Source organism: Psittacula echo (genome assembly GCF_963264785.1).
Source record: "Psittacula echo genome assembly, chromosome: 1".
Lineage (NCBI taxonomy): Eukaryota > Metazoa > Chordata > Aves > Psittaciformes > Psittacidae > Psittacula > Psittacula echo.
The window spans coordinates 64,272,254-64,290,941 of NC_137735.1; the positions used below are offsets into that span (position 1 = coordinate 64,272,254).

Genomic DNA, 18,688 nt, shown 5'->3' on the forward strand with positions numbered 1-18,688 from the left:
ATCAAAATATATGAAATACATCTTCAGCTTTGCCCATCTTTGATAAGGCCTTAGCTGGAGTATAATGTTTAGTGGGAGAAAATCCACACTGGAACAATGATAGCAATGCAAAGTCTTGAAATTAAAATGCAATGAAAGCTAGAGTATCTATGCCTGTTTTTCTTCTAAAGAAGAGGAGATTGAGGAGGAACCTAGGACTCTTCTACTACTTAGGGCTGCTGCAAGAAAGGAAGGAAAAATCTGTGCTGCCCATGCTGGATAGAATAAGAATTAATGGATTTAAATATCAGGGAGATTTGGATTAGATGTGAAAGTCACCTTTCTAACAGAACAAATTGAATCACTGAATGCTCCCCCCGCGGGGTGTGGGGTGTGTATGCGTGTCAGAAATGTTTAGATATCTCCTGGAAATTATGTATGTGCAAGATGGTTCTACCTTTAGAGGCATCCCTACTGTTATGGGTGGCCCCTTGAAGTTGCTTGCAGCTTTCTTAGTCTATGAATTGCCATGAACTACATTACACTGCTGTGAAGCATCTGAATGAGTGTTAAGATTGACTAGAGCAATCTGTTCATGCAGCTGGATGGGCAGCCAGGAAGGGGGTGAGGTAGGATTTCCTAGGACATGTTGAAAGAATTAGGAAAGAAAAAAGTTGAAAAGGCACAGAACTATCCTTGTTGAAAATACCTATATCCCCACTATTTCACTGCATCTGTGAAAACCAAGTTTCCTGATATTTGGTGTTCTGGTCTATCTTGCAAGTGTTTGTGAAATGCATGGCTAAAGTGTCCCATATGCCTCTATAGGTTTTCTACATTGGGAATTTCAATGTGTTAGCTTACTAGTGCTCGAATATGTTTAGTTGATGTGTGCATCAGACAGCCTAAGTAAAGTAGATTATTATGTATTCCTGTAGTTAATGGTAATATCATACTATATACATGCTTATAAATAGATTTACTAATTAGGAAAATTGAATTAGATGTTACTGCCATGATGAAATTAGTGACAGAAGTCTTGAGTGGTACGTTTTGTGTTACTGTTTTCATGTTTCAAGAACATGTGCGATTGAAGCAGTAACTTCCATAGGAGACAATCCATGGCTAGCCAGAATGTTTTCTTTACCCATCTTGCATGGTGTGTGTACATGTGCATGCATGTCTGTATTTGGGAAGGAAGGAGAAGGAAGACAGGGAAGGAGTTAAATGAATACAGATCTCGCTGGTTTTGATCCCTTGCAGGGGAAATGAAGTTTTCAATGTTTATTCTTCATTTAGAGCTTGTTTCCCATCAAGTTTACAGCCAGTAAATGTTATGAAACACGACACCCATAAGTTTTAGACTTATTTCCTGTAATCTTTGAGTGTCATTCGCTGTAATCATTTTGTGATAGTACTCTCTAATGGTCTGTCCAGAAAATACTGAGTGCATTATCATTTGCTATTACCTTAGCATAAAATATTGTAGTCAAGAAAAAGCCATTTTCTGAATCAAGTTGAGTTCTGATAATTTCCTTGCAATTCTGGAGCGGAAAGCTGCTTTCTCCATCACTAAAGTCAAACATATGATGTCTATGAAATTAAAGGAAAGAGAGCCTGGAGTTCTTAACATTTCTAGATTGTACATTAATAAAGAAATGATGTATAGAAAAGCTGTCTAGTTTGTATCCACTTCTTTTTAAATAGATGGAAAAAACAGAATGTATATTTTACCATCTTATATGGAAACATACTAGAAGAACTTGATGCTGGAAAATCAGTCTGTCGTGGTTTAAGCACAGCCTGTCAATTCAGCCACGCAGCCCTCGCTCACTCCCTCCCCTTCTTCCCCCCACTCCCGGAGGGATGGGGAAGAGATTCGGAAGAATGTAACTCCCACAGGTTGAGATAAGAACAGTCCAGTAACTAAGGTATAACACAAATCACTACTGCTACCACCAATAATAATAATGATAAGGGAAATAACAAGGAAAGAGAATACAACTGCTCACCACTCGCCCGCCAATACCCTGCCCGACCCCCGCAGTGATCTAGCCCTTCTGGGTAACTGCCCCCAGTTCTACGCACTGGGCATGACGTGCTGTGGTATGGAATACCTCTTTGGCTAGTTTGGGTCAGATGACGTGCTGTGGTATGGAATACCTCTTTGGCTAGTTTGGGTCAGATGTCCTGTCTCTGCTTCCTCCCGGCTTCCCCTCCTCCCTGGCAGAGCATGAGATCAGAAAGTCCTTGGTCAGAGTAAACATTACTGAGCAACAACTAAAAACATCGGTGTTAACAGCCCTGTTCCCAGGCTGAAAGTCAAAAACACAGCACTGCACCAGCTAAGAAGGAGAAAAAATGACTGCTACTGCTGAACCCAGGACAAGTCTTTTTAAGGCCAGGTTGGATGGAGTCTTGAGTGGCAAGGTTTAGTGTATGGTGTCCCTACCCATGGCAGGGGAGTTGGAACTAGATGATCTTAAGGTCCTTTCCAACCCTAACTATTCTATGATTCTATGATTCTGTGAGCCAGTAGTTAGTTAATTGAATTGAATTGGGAACATAAATGTAGTCAGCTACTGTGGCTGATTAAATAATGTTAAGGATTTTGACCATAAGCTCTCTGTATTCCTGTTGATACTTCTACAACTGATGAAAACCTAACAGTTTAATGCATTGATTTATAGAAACCAAAAGATTTGTGAAGCCACTTTTAAGACCTTGAAAGTGGCAGGCCAAAGTGAATGGAATTGTATCTTGATGCATGGGGAGTAGGGGGCAGAAAGGAAAAATGAAGTGCTTACTCCTGTTCCAGCTAAAAAAAAAAAAAATGTGGATTTTTCAGAACCATTGGGCTGATCACAGGAAATTGGTTCTCTTTGCTTCTTGCTTGAAAAGAATGAAGTTAGTTATTGATGGTCAATGTCCTAAGATTATTATTAATTGGTGGCATCATATATTACAACAAGGACTAACATGAGCTAGCTGTGGAAGCAACTGTTGTTGGCTGATATCATTTTAACAGAGAAAGCTAAAGCATATGTGTGGTCACAACCAATCTTTGTCAATATCCTGTGAAAGTCTTGAATCGATGATCAAAGCAGGAAACTAATGCTGCTCTGTAGTATAACCTTTGGTTGAACTTTTCAAATTTTTATTTCAAGAGGTGATACGTTGCAAAAAATTTAATTTCCTCATTGTCCCCATCCATTTCTTTAAGCAATGCAAATTGAAAATCCTTTGGAAGTTTGCTAGTGTCTCACTACTACTCTGGCATTGTTATTTACTAATTAACTGTTGCCTTTCAATTATTAACTGCGGGTTTCTTAAGTTGAATCTTCTGCAATGAAGAATATTAAATGTATTTGAATTCTGTGAGAGTACCACTTAGTACCTTTAAAGTACTAGACAGGCATGACCATTAACTCATATAGTTACTTCTTGATTTACATTATTAGTGTAAACAACCCTGGTTTGTTTTGTTAATACTGCATAAAAAGCAAACATGGATAGCCTGGCACTGTTTAACAGAAAAATAGTTTGGGGCTTTGATTAAGTTCCAAAATACGGAAGTTAGGTCTGTCTGTTCTTGTGTGTTGCTGTTTTAATTTGATGAATGAGTAGATCTACACATACTTGTTCCACAGCAGGTATTATTTCTGGTTTGGTAGCTAACCTATTGCGATAAATTTATTTATCATTATATTAATTGTTACCCAGGTGGCTCTTTGCATGTGTTTTCTCTTTTCCAAGTGTATTGCTCTGCTGATTTGTTTATTTATTTAAATACTATGTATACAGTTTTTCAATATTGTTTGAAATTTTCTTACCTTCTTAATATCATCTGGAATTTTGTTACTGCACCTTCTATGCCAGGTCATTAATAAGATTATTGACTGGTATTAGGAACGTGGTAGACCCCATTACCAAGTCTTCACAGTTTGACAGTGAGCTATTGATAGCTGCTCTTGGAATATGGATTTCCATCTTGGGTACTCCTACATTATTGTAACCTAATCTAATCTCCATTTCTCTACTTTGCTTATAAGTGTCATGGGAGACTGAGACAGTCTCACAGGTCTTTCTCAAAAGTGAAGCAGCACCTTACCTATTTTTCTCTCACCATCCACTATTGCAGTTAACTTTGAAAAGAAAACTAGATGGGCTTAATGGGATTGATTTTTTACCATTTTTAACCAAGTTACGGTTATTAATATAGAGTTATCTACTGTTCTTTGTGCCTTTTCCTCTGCTGCTTTGTGTGTGTTCTTTTTTCATGTGCTTATGGGTTGGAAGGGGTTTTTTGGTGCATTTGATTAGTTTTGTTCAAAAGGAGATGCTAGAAAACCATAAACTTACAGAAAGCATGACTAAAATCCAGTTATGCTGTTCTAGATTGTTCTATCATAAAATGGGTACCAATTTCTTGTGATACAACACATATCAGGGACAGCTGTTGTGAGGCTGGTTATCATAGTATTGAATAGCTAAACTGATATCTCATACACGTGTGTTTGGCAAGTTATGAACCTTTCTCTTGTCTTGAGGTTCTCATAATATAACCTAACAGTTTAGTTTTTAGGTACAGTAATGCTGTTTTGGCAAGTTAGCTATATTATAAAACTCATTAGCATCACATTATTTTGGACATTTTTTCTTTAAATCAAACTTCCTGTTTAAAGTTTCTTTGAATTGTAAAGGTATTAAACAATGTCTGCTATAATGTGTAGGTTGTCTTGGGCTTCTGGGTGTGTACTGGTATTATAAAGTGGGTATCAGGAGTAGATAAACACTGGTGAGATTGGAGGAGAATGGGTTTGGCCAAGATTCTTCAGGGGTGTCATGGGAAGGGCCTGCTTACTGTGTTTTAAACTTGTGGGAACTTAGTTATCTTTATAGCCTTCTGTAAAATTTGGCTAAAATTGGCCAAGAAATTAGATGGTTTTGGAGGAAATGAAGTTTGCTGTAAATAGGCCAATGAGAACATGTGAGCTGCAGGATTGAGTAAGACTGATTGAAAGACGTTTTAAACAATGTGTTTAAACCTTGATACTAGAGGCAAGAAACTCTATAGTTCCAATCTGCTGGAACATTCAGAAACTGGAGGATGACAAATTTCATTACTTTCTTTAAAATATATATTAAAGAAAAGGTTGAACCTCTGCTAAATGGCAACTCATGCTTATTGAAATAGGCTGCCTAACATACGCGTGCTCAAGACACCCTGTAACTTTATGTAACTTTATAACTTTTTCTGCATTTGCTTTGAGTTGTTTTATACTTCTCCATCTAATAGATGGGAGTTTCAGAATTTACAAAGAATGAAGTTGCTGCCAAACTGACAGTATTACTTTTGTGTAGGAGAAATTGCATGTCATATTACCAGCAAGGTCAAAGATGTCCAAGAGCAATGACTAGCAAAATTCAGAAGCCGGTACATAGTAATTCAAATTTTTAATATAAACTGTGTGTGTGGTGTGACAAAACTTTTAACATATTTACGATGCAGATCTTTGGTTTTCATAAAAGATTTGTTTTTCTGTAAAATTGTGCCAAGATCCATGACAGGAAAATAGTTCTCTGAGAAAAAATAGTAATTCTAAATTCAGTCAGATCTGTATATGGTAATCTGTGGGAATTGCAGTTGTTAAAAGTATTGACATCTGGGTGTATGGATAAGAAAGTTCCATCCAATATCTGTTGTTACTTCTTTTATACCCAGCCATAATTCTGCTGAAAGGGAAACAAATGCTTTTAATATTTTTTCCAAGCTTTTTGTATAAAGTTTTTGTTGAAATAATATATGTCAAGTAAGTTAAGGACAAATTTGCTGAAGTCCAAAGGAGAATGACCAGTGGTCTAGAAAATGAGACCAGTGATATAAAGTTGAAGATTTTAGGTTGTTTACTTTGGAGAAAAGAAAAATAAGGACAGAAGCGTAGAGTGCTTTGGCAGCGGCAGTTGTAATGCTTTTACCTTGCTGGGGATTTTGGCTGGTAGGCACAGTGCACTTCATTTTATGGAATCATAGAACAACCTTGGCTGAAGGGACCTGGAAAAATCATCCAGTCTGACTTTTTTTTCAGGGAGTCCTAGGTGATTTTATGTAGCACCTTGTCCAACCCCATCTTGAAAACCTCCAGTGCTGGGGACTCTACCACATCCCTGGGGAGGTTATTCCAGTGAACAGTAGTTCTCAATGTAAATAATTTCTTTCTTACATCGAGATGAATTCTTCTGTATACTTTCTGTTCCCGTGTGCTGCTGTGCCACCCTTCGTGCTGGCCTATGTGCTATCAGTCCTTAGTGCAGGAGGAGAATAGTGATTAGAAAGTGCTGTTGGGGATGGAGTTAAAGCTGCTCTTATACATTCACATCTAAAAAGGGGCAACTGCTGCATGTATGCAGTATGAATATGACAAGGAATAGGCTCCAGCCTATTCTGCAAGAGCAGACTAGATGTTAGGAAGACCTAGTGGTCTGAATGAATGAATACTAGCAATTCGTAGGATTCCCATCATTGAAAATTTTAAAGGAACAAGGCAGAGAAACATCTTTCAAGAATATCTGATTAAAATTGTCTGTGATTGTAAAAGTGGACAAGGTGACCTTCCAAAGTTTCTTCTAGACTTTTTTTCTGATTCAATATAGTAAATTTCCCCCCGATTAATTTAAAAAAATGGAGGAAAGGAAAATAATGTAGTTGTATATACATACTTTTCCCTTCTTTCTTTGTCAAATTAACCATAATGTATAAATAGGATCAATAAATACCATTGCATACTTCTACATGTATCCTCAGTAAAAAGTAAAATAATTTTGTGTATATATCATGCATGTTTTGACTAACAAGATTTAAAGTGCCTTAAAGATGCAAATTCTACTTACTGATCAATAATGAATCAAATACTAATTGTGATTGTCATATATTTCATTAATCTACTAAATAAACATCTGGATTTTTTATATTTTTCTTTGCTTAATTGTAAATTATTGGATATTTTCCTTAAATTAGGAAATATTTTATATATAATCTCATAGGGGTTTAACAGAAGTGTAAGACACTGAAAAAAAATTTCTTCATTAATTCAATTTAGAATCTTAATGAAAACCTACGTAAGTATTTAAGTGTTTTTATATAAAACCTACTTAAGTATCTTGTATAGATTTTTTTTTTCTTACAATTTGGGGGAATTTTAGGCAATGTCTTGAGGCAATTTCTTAGTTCTGTGAGAAATAACACACATACAGCAGATGGAGAGACTCATGAGTACTTAGAAAATGTACTTTCCCGCAGTCATCAAAATGATTACATTGAAGTGAGATGAAAAAATGAAATTTGAATTAATTTAATATATCAGTATATATTTTTCAAATTATATTTAAATCCCCTAACAGAGGAAATAAAGTGTGGCAAAATGAATAAAAACCTAGACTACTAATATGCATTTTTATTATTCTGTTGACAGGTTATATATAGGCTTAATATTGCTTAATGTGATTGTCAAATAATTTAGTTTGAGAATCTGGTATCTTATAAATGTTTTAATATGGTTAGGGATGTGTCACTGTTTCTTTGCAGATCACATAACTGCTTTAAAATGCATTTGTCATTTTCTAAACAAAAGAATAAAATAACGTTTCATTACATTAAAGAAACAAAGTATCTTGCATAGATTTTTTTTATGTGTGGTGGTAAACATGAAATTGAATTGCCAGTGTTAAATTGATCTTCTTCTGTTACCACTTTTTTGTAAAAATAATCTTTTTAGTGAAGTTTCCTTAGGAATCCTTGTTTACATGTGGTAGAGGCAGGTTTTTTAGAGAAAAATTGTATTTTAATTATACGCAGAATTTTCTAAGCATTTTAGTAAGAATCCTGATCTGTCAGTTTGTTTAAAAAAACCCAAACCACTATACTGTGTGTTAGATTCATATTGATACTCACTGTGAGCTCCATCAGTTGTAATGAAATAAAAATCATGACAGGAAGAGTGAAGTATTGCTTATCATGAGGCTGTCAGTCTCTACTGTATAGAACTTGTGAATTCCAGCAGAGGTATTTCTGAAAGTAATTTTCAATGCAGTTGTGCTAAAGCAAGAGCTTCAACAAATCATACAGATGTTTTCACTTTTTCTGTGAAATCATATAAACAAATGGAGACAATTCTGTAAATGTACTGAGTGTGTAAAATTTCAGAAGGGATTCAGTAGAATTAGAAAAAGTATGTTAGTTGGAAGGGAAGACCTCCAGATGGAACAAGACTGAGTCAAGACTGATTGAATGGACTAGAGTCCGTTAGCTTTCAAAAACAGTTCACTGAGGAAGAATGTGATAATACAGGTGTATAGTACCCAAAAGGGCATACAGAACAGTGGATAAGGAATTAATATTTACAGGTTTTTACAATATGAGTACTAGAGCCATCCACTGGAGCTGTTAGGAAGCAGTTTTAGAATAGCCAAAGGAAAAACCTTTGTAGACAAAACTACACTGTGGAACCCATTATTAATGATTTTAAAAATCAGAAGCACGAGATAGTTCAAAACCATTTAACTTTGAGAAGCTGAGAGAGCATCTGTGGAAAGACTGTATTTTCCCTGTGTTAGTCTTCAAGTCCTTGTCACTGTTCCAGGTGAGGTACTAAATGGGCTTTTCATTCTGGCCCCTTGAGGCTGGTCCTGCTCTTCATGTAGTATTTGTGTGAAGCCAACTAACCAAGTAACCCCAAACCCAAACCCAATTTTTGTAACATTCTCAGGTGTCCAAAAAGTTCCATTAGTAATGGAGTTACACATGTGAGTCAGCATCCCCTTAGTTTCAATCTGTGCATGTAAAGTGAGTATGTTAAGAAAAAAAGTGAACACCCCACAAGTAAGGTTGAGGTCTAGTAAAGACTTCCGTTACCAAATACATGAAGAATATTCATAAACTCAATAAAAAAGAAATATTTTTTTTTCAGTTTTATTCACTCATTTTTGGAAAAACTGTTGGCCTTTAACTGATGTTATTTTCAGCTATATAAAGCCAGACACTACTGCTGGTGCTAGATACTACTCAGACCGGCCCGGTGTATCTGTTTGCACTCCTTTTCCCCATATGGGCTAGCACATGGTCAAGATAAGAAAAGCAGATCATAAAGAAGCTCCTTTTGTAAAAATGGGTTGTTATGGTGACATTGGAAAACTTTCTGAGAAATCATTTCTGGAGTAATAAAATAGCATTTTACAAAAAGTTTCTAATAGTCAAACTAACAGAAGTTACTGATATTTCTTAAGTTTCCAGGCTGCATATTGTTTCTCTGTAATCTAATGAAAAAAATGTGTTCTAGGAAGCCAAATGTTTTCTGATCTTGAAAGAAACTAATGAATAGCTGTACAGATATATATAAAAAAATAAAAAAACATCAGTAACATATGTAATGAGCTTATGTTTTAAGTATTCAGAATCATGGTATGGTTTCATATTTGTGGTGCATGCTGTTATTGAATTAATGGTTCAGTGTCTCTGCTTTTTCATTGTTTCTGTCTGTGATGATAAAAACTACAGAAATTTCAGTGTTAAGAGTACTTTCTTTTCTACAAATGTTTATCCTTGCTATGTTCTTGTTCTTTCTCGTATCCAATTAAATAGTTTCAAATCTCTTTTTCTCAAGTACTTGTCAAGCATTTGGTACAGAAGCGTGTTTTTACTCTGCCTAGTTAATTAAGGTGACAGTAAACAAAAAGATGTACAATGCAAAGCCAAGCAGTGTTTCACACAAGGATGGAGGTGATAATAGCTTAATTCCTGTTTGATCTTTCCTGTCTTTGCCCTGGCTACTTCAGATTGACCTTGTCCACAATCTGATGACCTCCGTATTTCGCTCAGCCACTTGGAAAGCTGCTCATGCCATAACAGGCCCTCAGGGGCTATCTGGGGGACCACTGATCCATTGACCCATGTCAAGACTGGGTTTCAGATCTGATCTACTGAGCTTCTGACATAGCTACATACTACACCCACTGTAGACAAAGCCAGTGGGGCACTCTGATATTTTTCTACTTCTTAAGTGCCACGCAGTTTGCACTTGCTGTATGGAAGCCCAATTTTACACCAGTCATTTGCTATGAAATACACTTCCTGAAGCAATTACATGTATTGATCCTTTCTTTACAAAGGAAGTAAATTCTCTAATTTAGTGGCTCAGTTTTTCTAAATCCGTCAAATTGCCAGGTTTATCAGGTGTACTTAAGTCTCAACATCAAGTTCCACAAAAATACTTGCATGTCTGTTTACAAAACGGGGAAACACTCCACTTATCTAGAAGAAAATCCATATGGTTTTGAGATCAATTTTACTTCTAGCATGTTATGCTCAATTCTGCACTAGAATGTTCTGGTTTCTGCTTTAAAAAAAAAAAAATCTTTGTTTAGCTGTTAGTGTTACTTGTTTTTTCTCATGTGACTTGGGAGTTACAACTCCTTTGCTGTGTGTGCTTGCATTTTTAACTCAACTGTGTTTAGCATAGCAGGTTCTGCCTGCAGAAGTGCCGTGGTGGGCTGGCCATTGAGGTGTTAAATGCCACGTTCCCGTCCTGTTCAGCACAGGTCTATAGAGGACACGTGTTTAAAGCAGTGATGATCCTGACAAGGAATTTAGTGCATACACAGACCTTGTAAACATGTGGAATTCCTTCTTTGTTTCCTCTTGTGTGTGTGTATGTGTGAAGAAGAGAAATTATCTACGGTTCTTCCCTGTAACTATAGACTGGACACATAATTAAGTTAATGACCTTTTCATGAAAGAAAAATATTGAATTGACTCAGCTTTGACTGTGTGTGTTTGTTATTTTTGGGGGTTTTGTTTTTTTTTTTTTCTGAACATGCGGTATAACTCCAGGTATTTTAGAATTTAAAAAAAAAATATTCCAGGCATTGAATGGTCTTAGATAATAGCCTAAACATTAAGTTCTCAGACCCTTTGTGTTAGAGAGAATAAGAATATAACAGGGGTTTACATCTTTGTAATTGATATATATGGCACTACTTTCGCAACTATAGACTGCAATTAGATCAGCACTTTTAAGATGTGGATTGTGTTAAAATGTGAAAGTAGTTTCCCCCAACTTCTAAACATCCTTGGTCTGTTCTTTTCCACCAAATATTATTTGTACCATGTGATATTCGTTACTTTAGCTTTATAAGTTTCTCTGTGCATAATATGCAATCAAAAGCAATATTCTGACTTTTTTTGGTTTATAGCCTGTTATGTCTTAGTTCTTTGCTATGTTAAAAGCAGAGTAAGGATTAATCATATGTAAAGGCTTAAATTTTAGAAAGTATGAAAGAGGGGATTTCGCCCTTCTGGGAGGTGAGGAGGATGTCTGTGGGAGGATTTTGTATATTCTCTTTGCCTAATGCTATTCTAATAATTACTTTTTAACATGACAAAATGCATCTTCTGACAGAATTTATAACATGGCATTGTTTTTCATTTATCTACAGGAATTGATTCCTGAATTCTATTACCTCCCAGAGATATTTGTCAACAGCAACAGTTACAATCTTGGAGTGATGGATGATGGAACAGTTGTGTCTGATGTTGAACTTCCACCATGGGCCAAAACCCCAGAAGAATTTGTTCGCATAAACAGACTGGTAAGATGTCTATCTTCTATTGTCTGTCAAGTAACATTTGTCTTGCAAGATTCTGCTGAAATAGTTTGGATCTTTGCTTGCAATATATAGCTTTTTATAGTTTATTTAGGACTATGGATGAAATCGTCTGAGTAAACATTAGATTTACAAGTTTAGGAAGAAAAAAGGCATATAGTATTGCTCAAAAAGTTTGGGTGTGGTCGAAATATTCAGGAGATCTTTTCTCATTTTTTATGTCAACTATTGGGGTTCTAAAAAGCTAATAAAACTATCACTTTACAGAAGACTTGGAAAAGCTTGTTTAATCATATGAATACTTGTCGCTCTGATTACTTAAATATAATTTTAGGGTTATTTTTAATTTCATTATTTGTTTAACTCCCAAAGATCAGTGAATGCTTCAGGAACAAAGGTTTCATTTTAGATCTTCTGCCACCTCTTCAATTTATTCTATTGTTTTGATATTTTTCAGACTGTTTTTTAGAAGAAAATAAAACTGAATTCTCCTTTACCTCCTTCATTCTCCAAACCTATATTACTATTTTCTTCACTGTTATGGAAAATCCTGTTGTTAGCACTGCGTGTCTTCACTGTGCCCTCTGGGCAGTTTAGTGAATTACAGAAGAGATGTTACAGTATCATTTTTGGTGCTTCAGCATATTCTCAAAGTTATTACATTAGGCTTTTCTCAAAAAAAAAAAAGAAAAAGGATTCTGCATCAGTGGCACTCAAAAATAATTAAATTAGAGAAGTTTCTTTAATGAATTCTGAAAAATGAGGCTACACTTTTCGTATGGTAGTCAGCTAACAGGGAAATACTGAATAAAGGCATGGAAAGTCTCAAAAAATTTTCAGATATCAGGCTTAGACTTGATAACGTCCTGATATTCCTAAATGAGAAAATGGGAACTGAAAAAGTTCTGTTGTTGGCAGAACATCAGACCTCACATTCATAAAATTGCAGAACAGTCACATGAGAAGAAAACTCTGATTTATATTATCAGAATGCTTTACACTGCACTTTTACTGGTGACATGATGCCACTGTTTTCAGAAATGTTATTTGGCCTAGGTTTCTGCAGGCAGTTGTAGGGTGCACCATCACAATCCCAAATTAAGTTAGGTGAATTTAGTGGTTTGCTTCATATAGAAGTATGTGCAAATTTTATTTAAACAAGGTATGAAATGCACTAACATTTAGCAGGACTACTTGGCAAACCATGTTCAAACACAACTTTGATCTTACAGTTGTGCTGATAGGTAGTAGGTTAGGGAGGAAGCCTGACACCTTTTTGAGCTTGGCATGTGTTGGTGATTCAGGATAACCCGAGAAATTAAAAGCTGAGTTCTTAAGCAGACTTGTCAAAGGCGGCGCGTGGCCTTGATCTCCCACAGCTGTGGTATTTTAGCTTTTGCATAAAATATAGTTCTCATTCTGTTAATTATGGATCTGGTTTTCCCCACTGTGAAGTTATTCTCTTATCTCCTTCTTCCTCCTCTTCTAAGATTTTAGCTCTTAATTTTCTTTCCTCATTTCTAACAGTGGTGCCAGTTTTTTCTCACCCTCACCTCTCTTTATGCTCAGACCTACCCTTCCCTCATTCTGCCATCGTTTCCCAAAGCCTTTGCTAGTAGTGTCTGCCTTTCTTGCAGCTTTCTTTGATATCTCTCACTTGTGCTATATTCTCAGAATCAACTTCTAGAGGAACATGCAATTTTCAAGTATCAGATAGTTGGGCAGAACAGCAATTTTTTAAGCCTTTAGTTGATTACAAAAGTAAGAAATAATTTACCAAGTGACAGTATATTAAAGTGTCAGATGTCATCCCTTTTGGTGACACTATGTCCCTGATACTGTTACTATTATTCAGATACCAAGTTTTGGTCAGTCTGGTAGCATTAAATCTAAACCTCTGTGCCAGTGATTTGTGTTAACTGCTCTGTGTGCCATAGTTAACCTTATCATGGTGCTGGTCCTGTTAATGGTGGTATGGATGATGCCTTCTGTAATCTGCCATGTTTGCAGTGGAATAAAACTGAGAAAATTACATGCAAATGTTAAATTGCTTTTTCTTATTAATACTTAGTGGATTTCTTATTAATACTTAGTGGATACCATCAGCATCAAGTCAGCATTGTTTTATTTTTGAGTAGGCGTGTTTAGGAAGTATGCTTAAAGCTCAGTTCTTCACTATCAAAAGAAACTTGCTACAGTGTGGCATGGGCTGATTCATCCAGTTAATACTTCCTTACTGCTTCCTGGTTCAGACAACATAGTGATTATAGTATTTTAAGTGCTCATTTTGTAAGCTATCACACAGAGGTATTTTTTCCGTTTGCATTTTGGTTTACAGATCTTATATAATGATTGGAGCTTACGAAAGGCATACTGCTTTGATCTGTGACCTTTTTGTGGTGCTAATCGGGTTCCTGATATCATTATACCTTGCTCATTAATCATATTTCCTGCAGCCCGTCAGCCAGCCAGACAGCCCAAGCCGCCTTTTGCAGCCTTATGTTGGCAGGTTTCTGCTTTTCCAGATTATTACAGTGTGATACTTTGGCTTCTCATAACCAGACCCACATCAAGCTGTGTGCTACAATTAAAGTCAGATGGTCCTCAGGTTGAGCAGGGATATACTATTGCAGCTGTCTGTCTTTCTGGAACAAACCAGCACGGAGAACAGATGATATGTAGGACAGTGCATAATAACAGCTTGTACTGTACTGGGTCAATAGCAGGGGTTCAGAGCATTAATTGACAGACTGATAGCTGATTTAAAAGTGATTCCCAACCTATTTTTAATTCTTTAAAGTATGTAGTTTAATTGAAATAGATCGCTGCATGTCGTCTGTGTTTGCTCTGAGAGAAAAAGCAGAATGGTGTATAATTAAAAAAGGGTTTTGATTGATGGAATGTCATGATGAGCTAAATGATAGCATCAGGATGTCATTCTAAGCAATACAAAGAAGTGTAAAATGTGTGTATTGCCTCTGCATGTAGTTGGTACTTTGTATTAGTTTGTGATAGCACAATATTTTATAATGGCACAAATCAATGGGGGGGTTTAGGATATTTTTCTCTGAGACAGCCTACAGTTTGATGGAAAAGTCTCTGGGATCTTAACCATTCTGAAGCCGTATTATACATCTCTAAAGCTCTGTACTATATTTATTGCCACAGACTAACTGCTAAGATATTTGAAAATATTTTCCAGTTTACACAGATGCATTTGACAATAATTGTATTATTGTATAAGTCCATCAATTTTTATGCATGTGTGTGTGTAATAAGAATTATAGTATTAGCTTAATAAAAGTGGAAAATCCACAAACTTTTAAATGAGATAATATTATAATTCCCCTGCAACAAAACAGAAAGATCCCAAATGCAACATACTGTTGCATCCTTACTTTATTTCAAGTTATGATATCTTTAGGGCATGAGTATGTGCACAAACGAAAAAATGATAACTTGTTCTGATGTCTAATAAAAAGAAAAATGCCCAACAATTTTTGGTTATCCCATGCTTCCAAGAGACCTTGGGAAAAAGAGATGAGAAGTAAGCTGTGGAGGGAAGAATATAATGCGATAGATGTACAGATGTTTGGATGCAGAAATCTTACACAAAAGCTATAGCAGTAGTTGTCAGACACTGAAATAGACATATCCTTTTAAACTTAGATTTTTCTGGGGTCTTTTCTTGGCTTCACAGTCTTCCTTGTGTTAACTGCCCTCCTTTAGAATAGTTTTCTGGTTTAGAAATTTAAATTCACTTGTGGAGCTAGTGATAATTACCCATTAAAGATGATAGAAATTTTAAATGCCCTTCTGATCATGCATAACAAAGTAGACATTCACGAAGACCAAATGCAACCCAAGGAAAAATCCCACACTTATCCCTGATAGTTAGGAAGAACTAAAAATCCCAATAAGGCAGTTCTGTTCTAAATATTAAAGCGGTCTATTTTGTCCTGTAATCGAAGATTGGATGTCTAAGTAGGTAAGAATTAATATAAAACTATTAATCAACTAATAATAACTAAATTTCACACAGCTCTGATGAGCCTCAGCTTTTTGAGAATTAGATTTCTTCAATGGTAATAAAGTTGTTGAGGTCTTTCAAGACAGCTTTCCACAATGTATCACAATTTAAGTATTTTATTGCTTTATTGCAGAGTTAGTCCTTTCATGATTAGTGGTTTATCCATTTGATTCAGTGCTGGGGAACATGCAAGACAAATTAGAAAACTGATGAAATTACTGTGCTGGATTGAAAGTTTTGAAATCCAATTTCCAAATAATGGAAAAATGATTGGAAGCCAGGATGCTTTCTGAAACAAATGAAATGCTCAAATACATAAGGATACTATATACAGAATTTATCCTGGCATGTTGAGTAAAATGGAGAGGAAGGGAAGGTGAGCCATTCATCTTAATACAAGTTTTAGTGCAGCAAAATGAATCAGTATTAAGAACTACCAGTTGGTAGGAAAGATCTACATTGAGAATGAGAGAATCATTATTAGTCGGTATGGTGCATTACTTTTTAGCTCAAGCTACTCCACCAGAAAACTGTGAAAAAGCAAAATTCCATGCCAACTACACATGAGCAGTACTTAGAAAGGCAGTTTTTGTGTCCTCACACTCTTCTGTCCATGGAAAATGAGCAGATGAAGAAACCAAAAGTTGGTTTTAAGAACATTATGCTACTTTCAATCTATTAACACTTTATTAGACAAATAAAGATATTGAAGCAGCAGTTAAGGCAGTGCCTGTAACTTAGAATGTAATGGATTTTTTGCATTATTTTGGAAAAATATCTCTATAGTATTTTTCCTGATTCTACAGCTGTGTGTTTACAAAGTGTGGAACCACTTTCTACAGCAAGTGCTATAGAAAATCATGTGGAGATGAACTGTCTGAATTAAGGCTCACAAGTGCAGACTACTAGTAGTAGATTGCCAGATCATTAGTCATACTGCTCTTAATAGCTTATTTGTCAAATATGTTGAAAACATTAGAGAGCAAGAAAAAAAGCTAAAATGAAAATGGGGTAACTAGCAACATCAGAGTTGTTATCCGTACAGCACCTACTTTGAAGCTCTAGTTAGCGCAGGATTGGACGTAGTCTTAAAAAGCTGGAATGCAGATTGGTCTGTGTACACTGCATGAAGAAGATGGTTTTGGCAATTTGAGTTGATAAAAAATGTTTACAGTATTTGAATGTAGAATAGAGAAGAATCATAATCATAGCGCTGTGAACTCTTCGCTCAACTTGGGCTCTTCTAGATGGTTCTGTTTGCATGTTAGATATCTGTTCGTCTGGAAGAGAGGTGATGGATCATGGTGAAAAAGGAGGAGAGTCTTGATACCAGTTCTTTCACTCTTTACTTCATTAAACATACATGCAGTTAAAGTGTTACTTCCATTTGTATTTCTGATATTTGGTGATTTCTCGTGCTTTTTCTTTGGAAATTACAATCTATATATAACGTAAGATTTATACAGTATCATCTGAAAGGAGGATATCTAGTAACTCTACAAGCATTTTAATTTTTAGATAAAAATCACTGAGAAATTTATAATAGCAAAAGTACATTTGATAGTAATCTGTAACTGCTTTTCTTGGCAAATAGTTATATTTCTGTGCCGTGTGTGTGTAATGCATTTAAAATAGGTATATGTTTAAATATTACTACTGACTAAGTGCATCTTAAAACACTATGTTGCATTCATTTTATGTTGCTTTCAAGCTGTGATTATGGAAGATGGTTTGTTCAGGAGTTAAGGATCCTTCTATCATGCTAAATAAACATTTCCATTCATAGAAGTCTCAGAAACTTAACAGTCTAATCCAGGAAATTGCCATTGCTATTTTACTTCAGCAAAGTCGTGTGTGAAAGGTTCAGTCTGCTGGTATATATGAAATACAATATTCATGTATTTAAAAGTTTGATATTGTTTAACACAGGACTTTTCCCTGATCTATGAAAACAAGGCAGTACTGGGAAGCACAGCAACTGTACTGCATAGGTACTTAACAGGCAGAGAAGCACAGGAAGTCTCTTAAACACTTGAAGAAATGTGGGATAGTGTGTAAATTGAAGCAGCAGGGTTCTCTCTTTTCTCAAAAAGTGCTTCCATGACTGCAGTGTGCAGTTCTAGGGATTATCTGGTTTTCCCTCTCAATTTATCCATTTAGAATACCAACACTGGCTTAAAGCTGTTTGGTTTGCACCTGAGCTAAGTGATGTATTGGTATAATTGTGTTACTGTACTACTTACAGTCATTGCCTACCAACTGGCCCACATGTGTAAGACTTCCATCATCTGGGTTTGACTCTACAGGATTTTTTGCACTGTTAGAATTACTTACTAAAAGTTAGAACCTTTTTTGTCTTTCACACAGAAATACTTGTGTGTAGGCTAGAATCAAGAAATCTTGGATAATTGTAAGCAATCTTTTGATTTAATTATGTCATGTACAGGTCTGATTAATAACATAGAAAGGGAGAGGAGTCAGACTTTCATTACATATTTTTAAGCATCTTATTCAGATCTCATATGACGATAAGTCTAGAATAATATTTGTAATGTTAACATAACCACACTTAGATGAAATCAGTGTGAATACAAACCTAACTTTTGGGTATTCTAGAGGGAAAATAAAAGGATCATTCAATTTAAGACATTTTTGAAAAGTAGAGAAGAAATATTTCTAAAGGAATGTGATATATGGCCTATTAGAAAAGATCCTGAAAATCTCAGAATAAACAACAGTAGACTAATTTTTCTGTGTGTACAATTGAATCTGTGTGTATAGGAATAACTTATTTTTATTGAAGTGCCATCTAAGATATATGGTCAGAAATTCACATTTATTTAAATCCTATTATGTTGGAATATTGGTTTTACTAATTTTCAGGTATGAATTTTTATTGATTTAATTTGTAAAGGAGATGGCTATTCAAAGAGAGTCAAATATAGTCAAGAATATGAGGGAAGTAATGAAAAGTGAACTTGAGCCATGCTTTTGAATAGAAGCTGTCTTAAGAACTCTGAA

General features: G+C 35.5%; 1 protein-coding gene across 4 annotated transcripts in view; it reads left to right on the top strand.

The window, feature by feature from the left end:
* Nucleotides 1–18,688, top strand: part of LRBA (LPS responsive beige-like anchor protein) — a gene marked incomplete at its 5' end in the record, with an annotated part of 401,371 nt that overhangs the window by 293,232 nt on the left and 89,451 nt on the right. For all 4 annotated transcript variants that reach the window (XM_080629345.1, XM_080629347.1, XM_080629346.1 and 1 more), the window contains one exon: nucleotides 11,470–11,622. In XM_080629345.1, coding sequence (XP_080485471.1) covers nucleotides 11,470–11,622 — 153 coding nt within the window. The remainder of the gene's footprint in view (nucleotides 1–11,469; nucleotides 11,623–18,688) is intronic.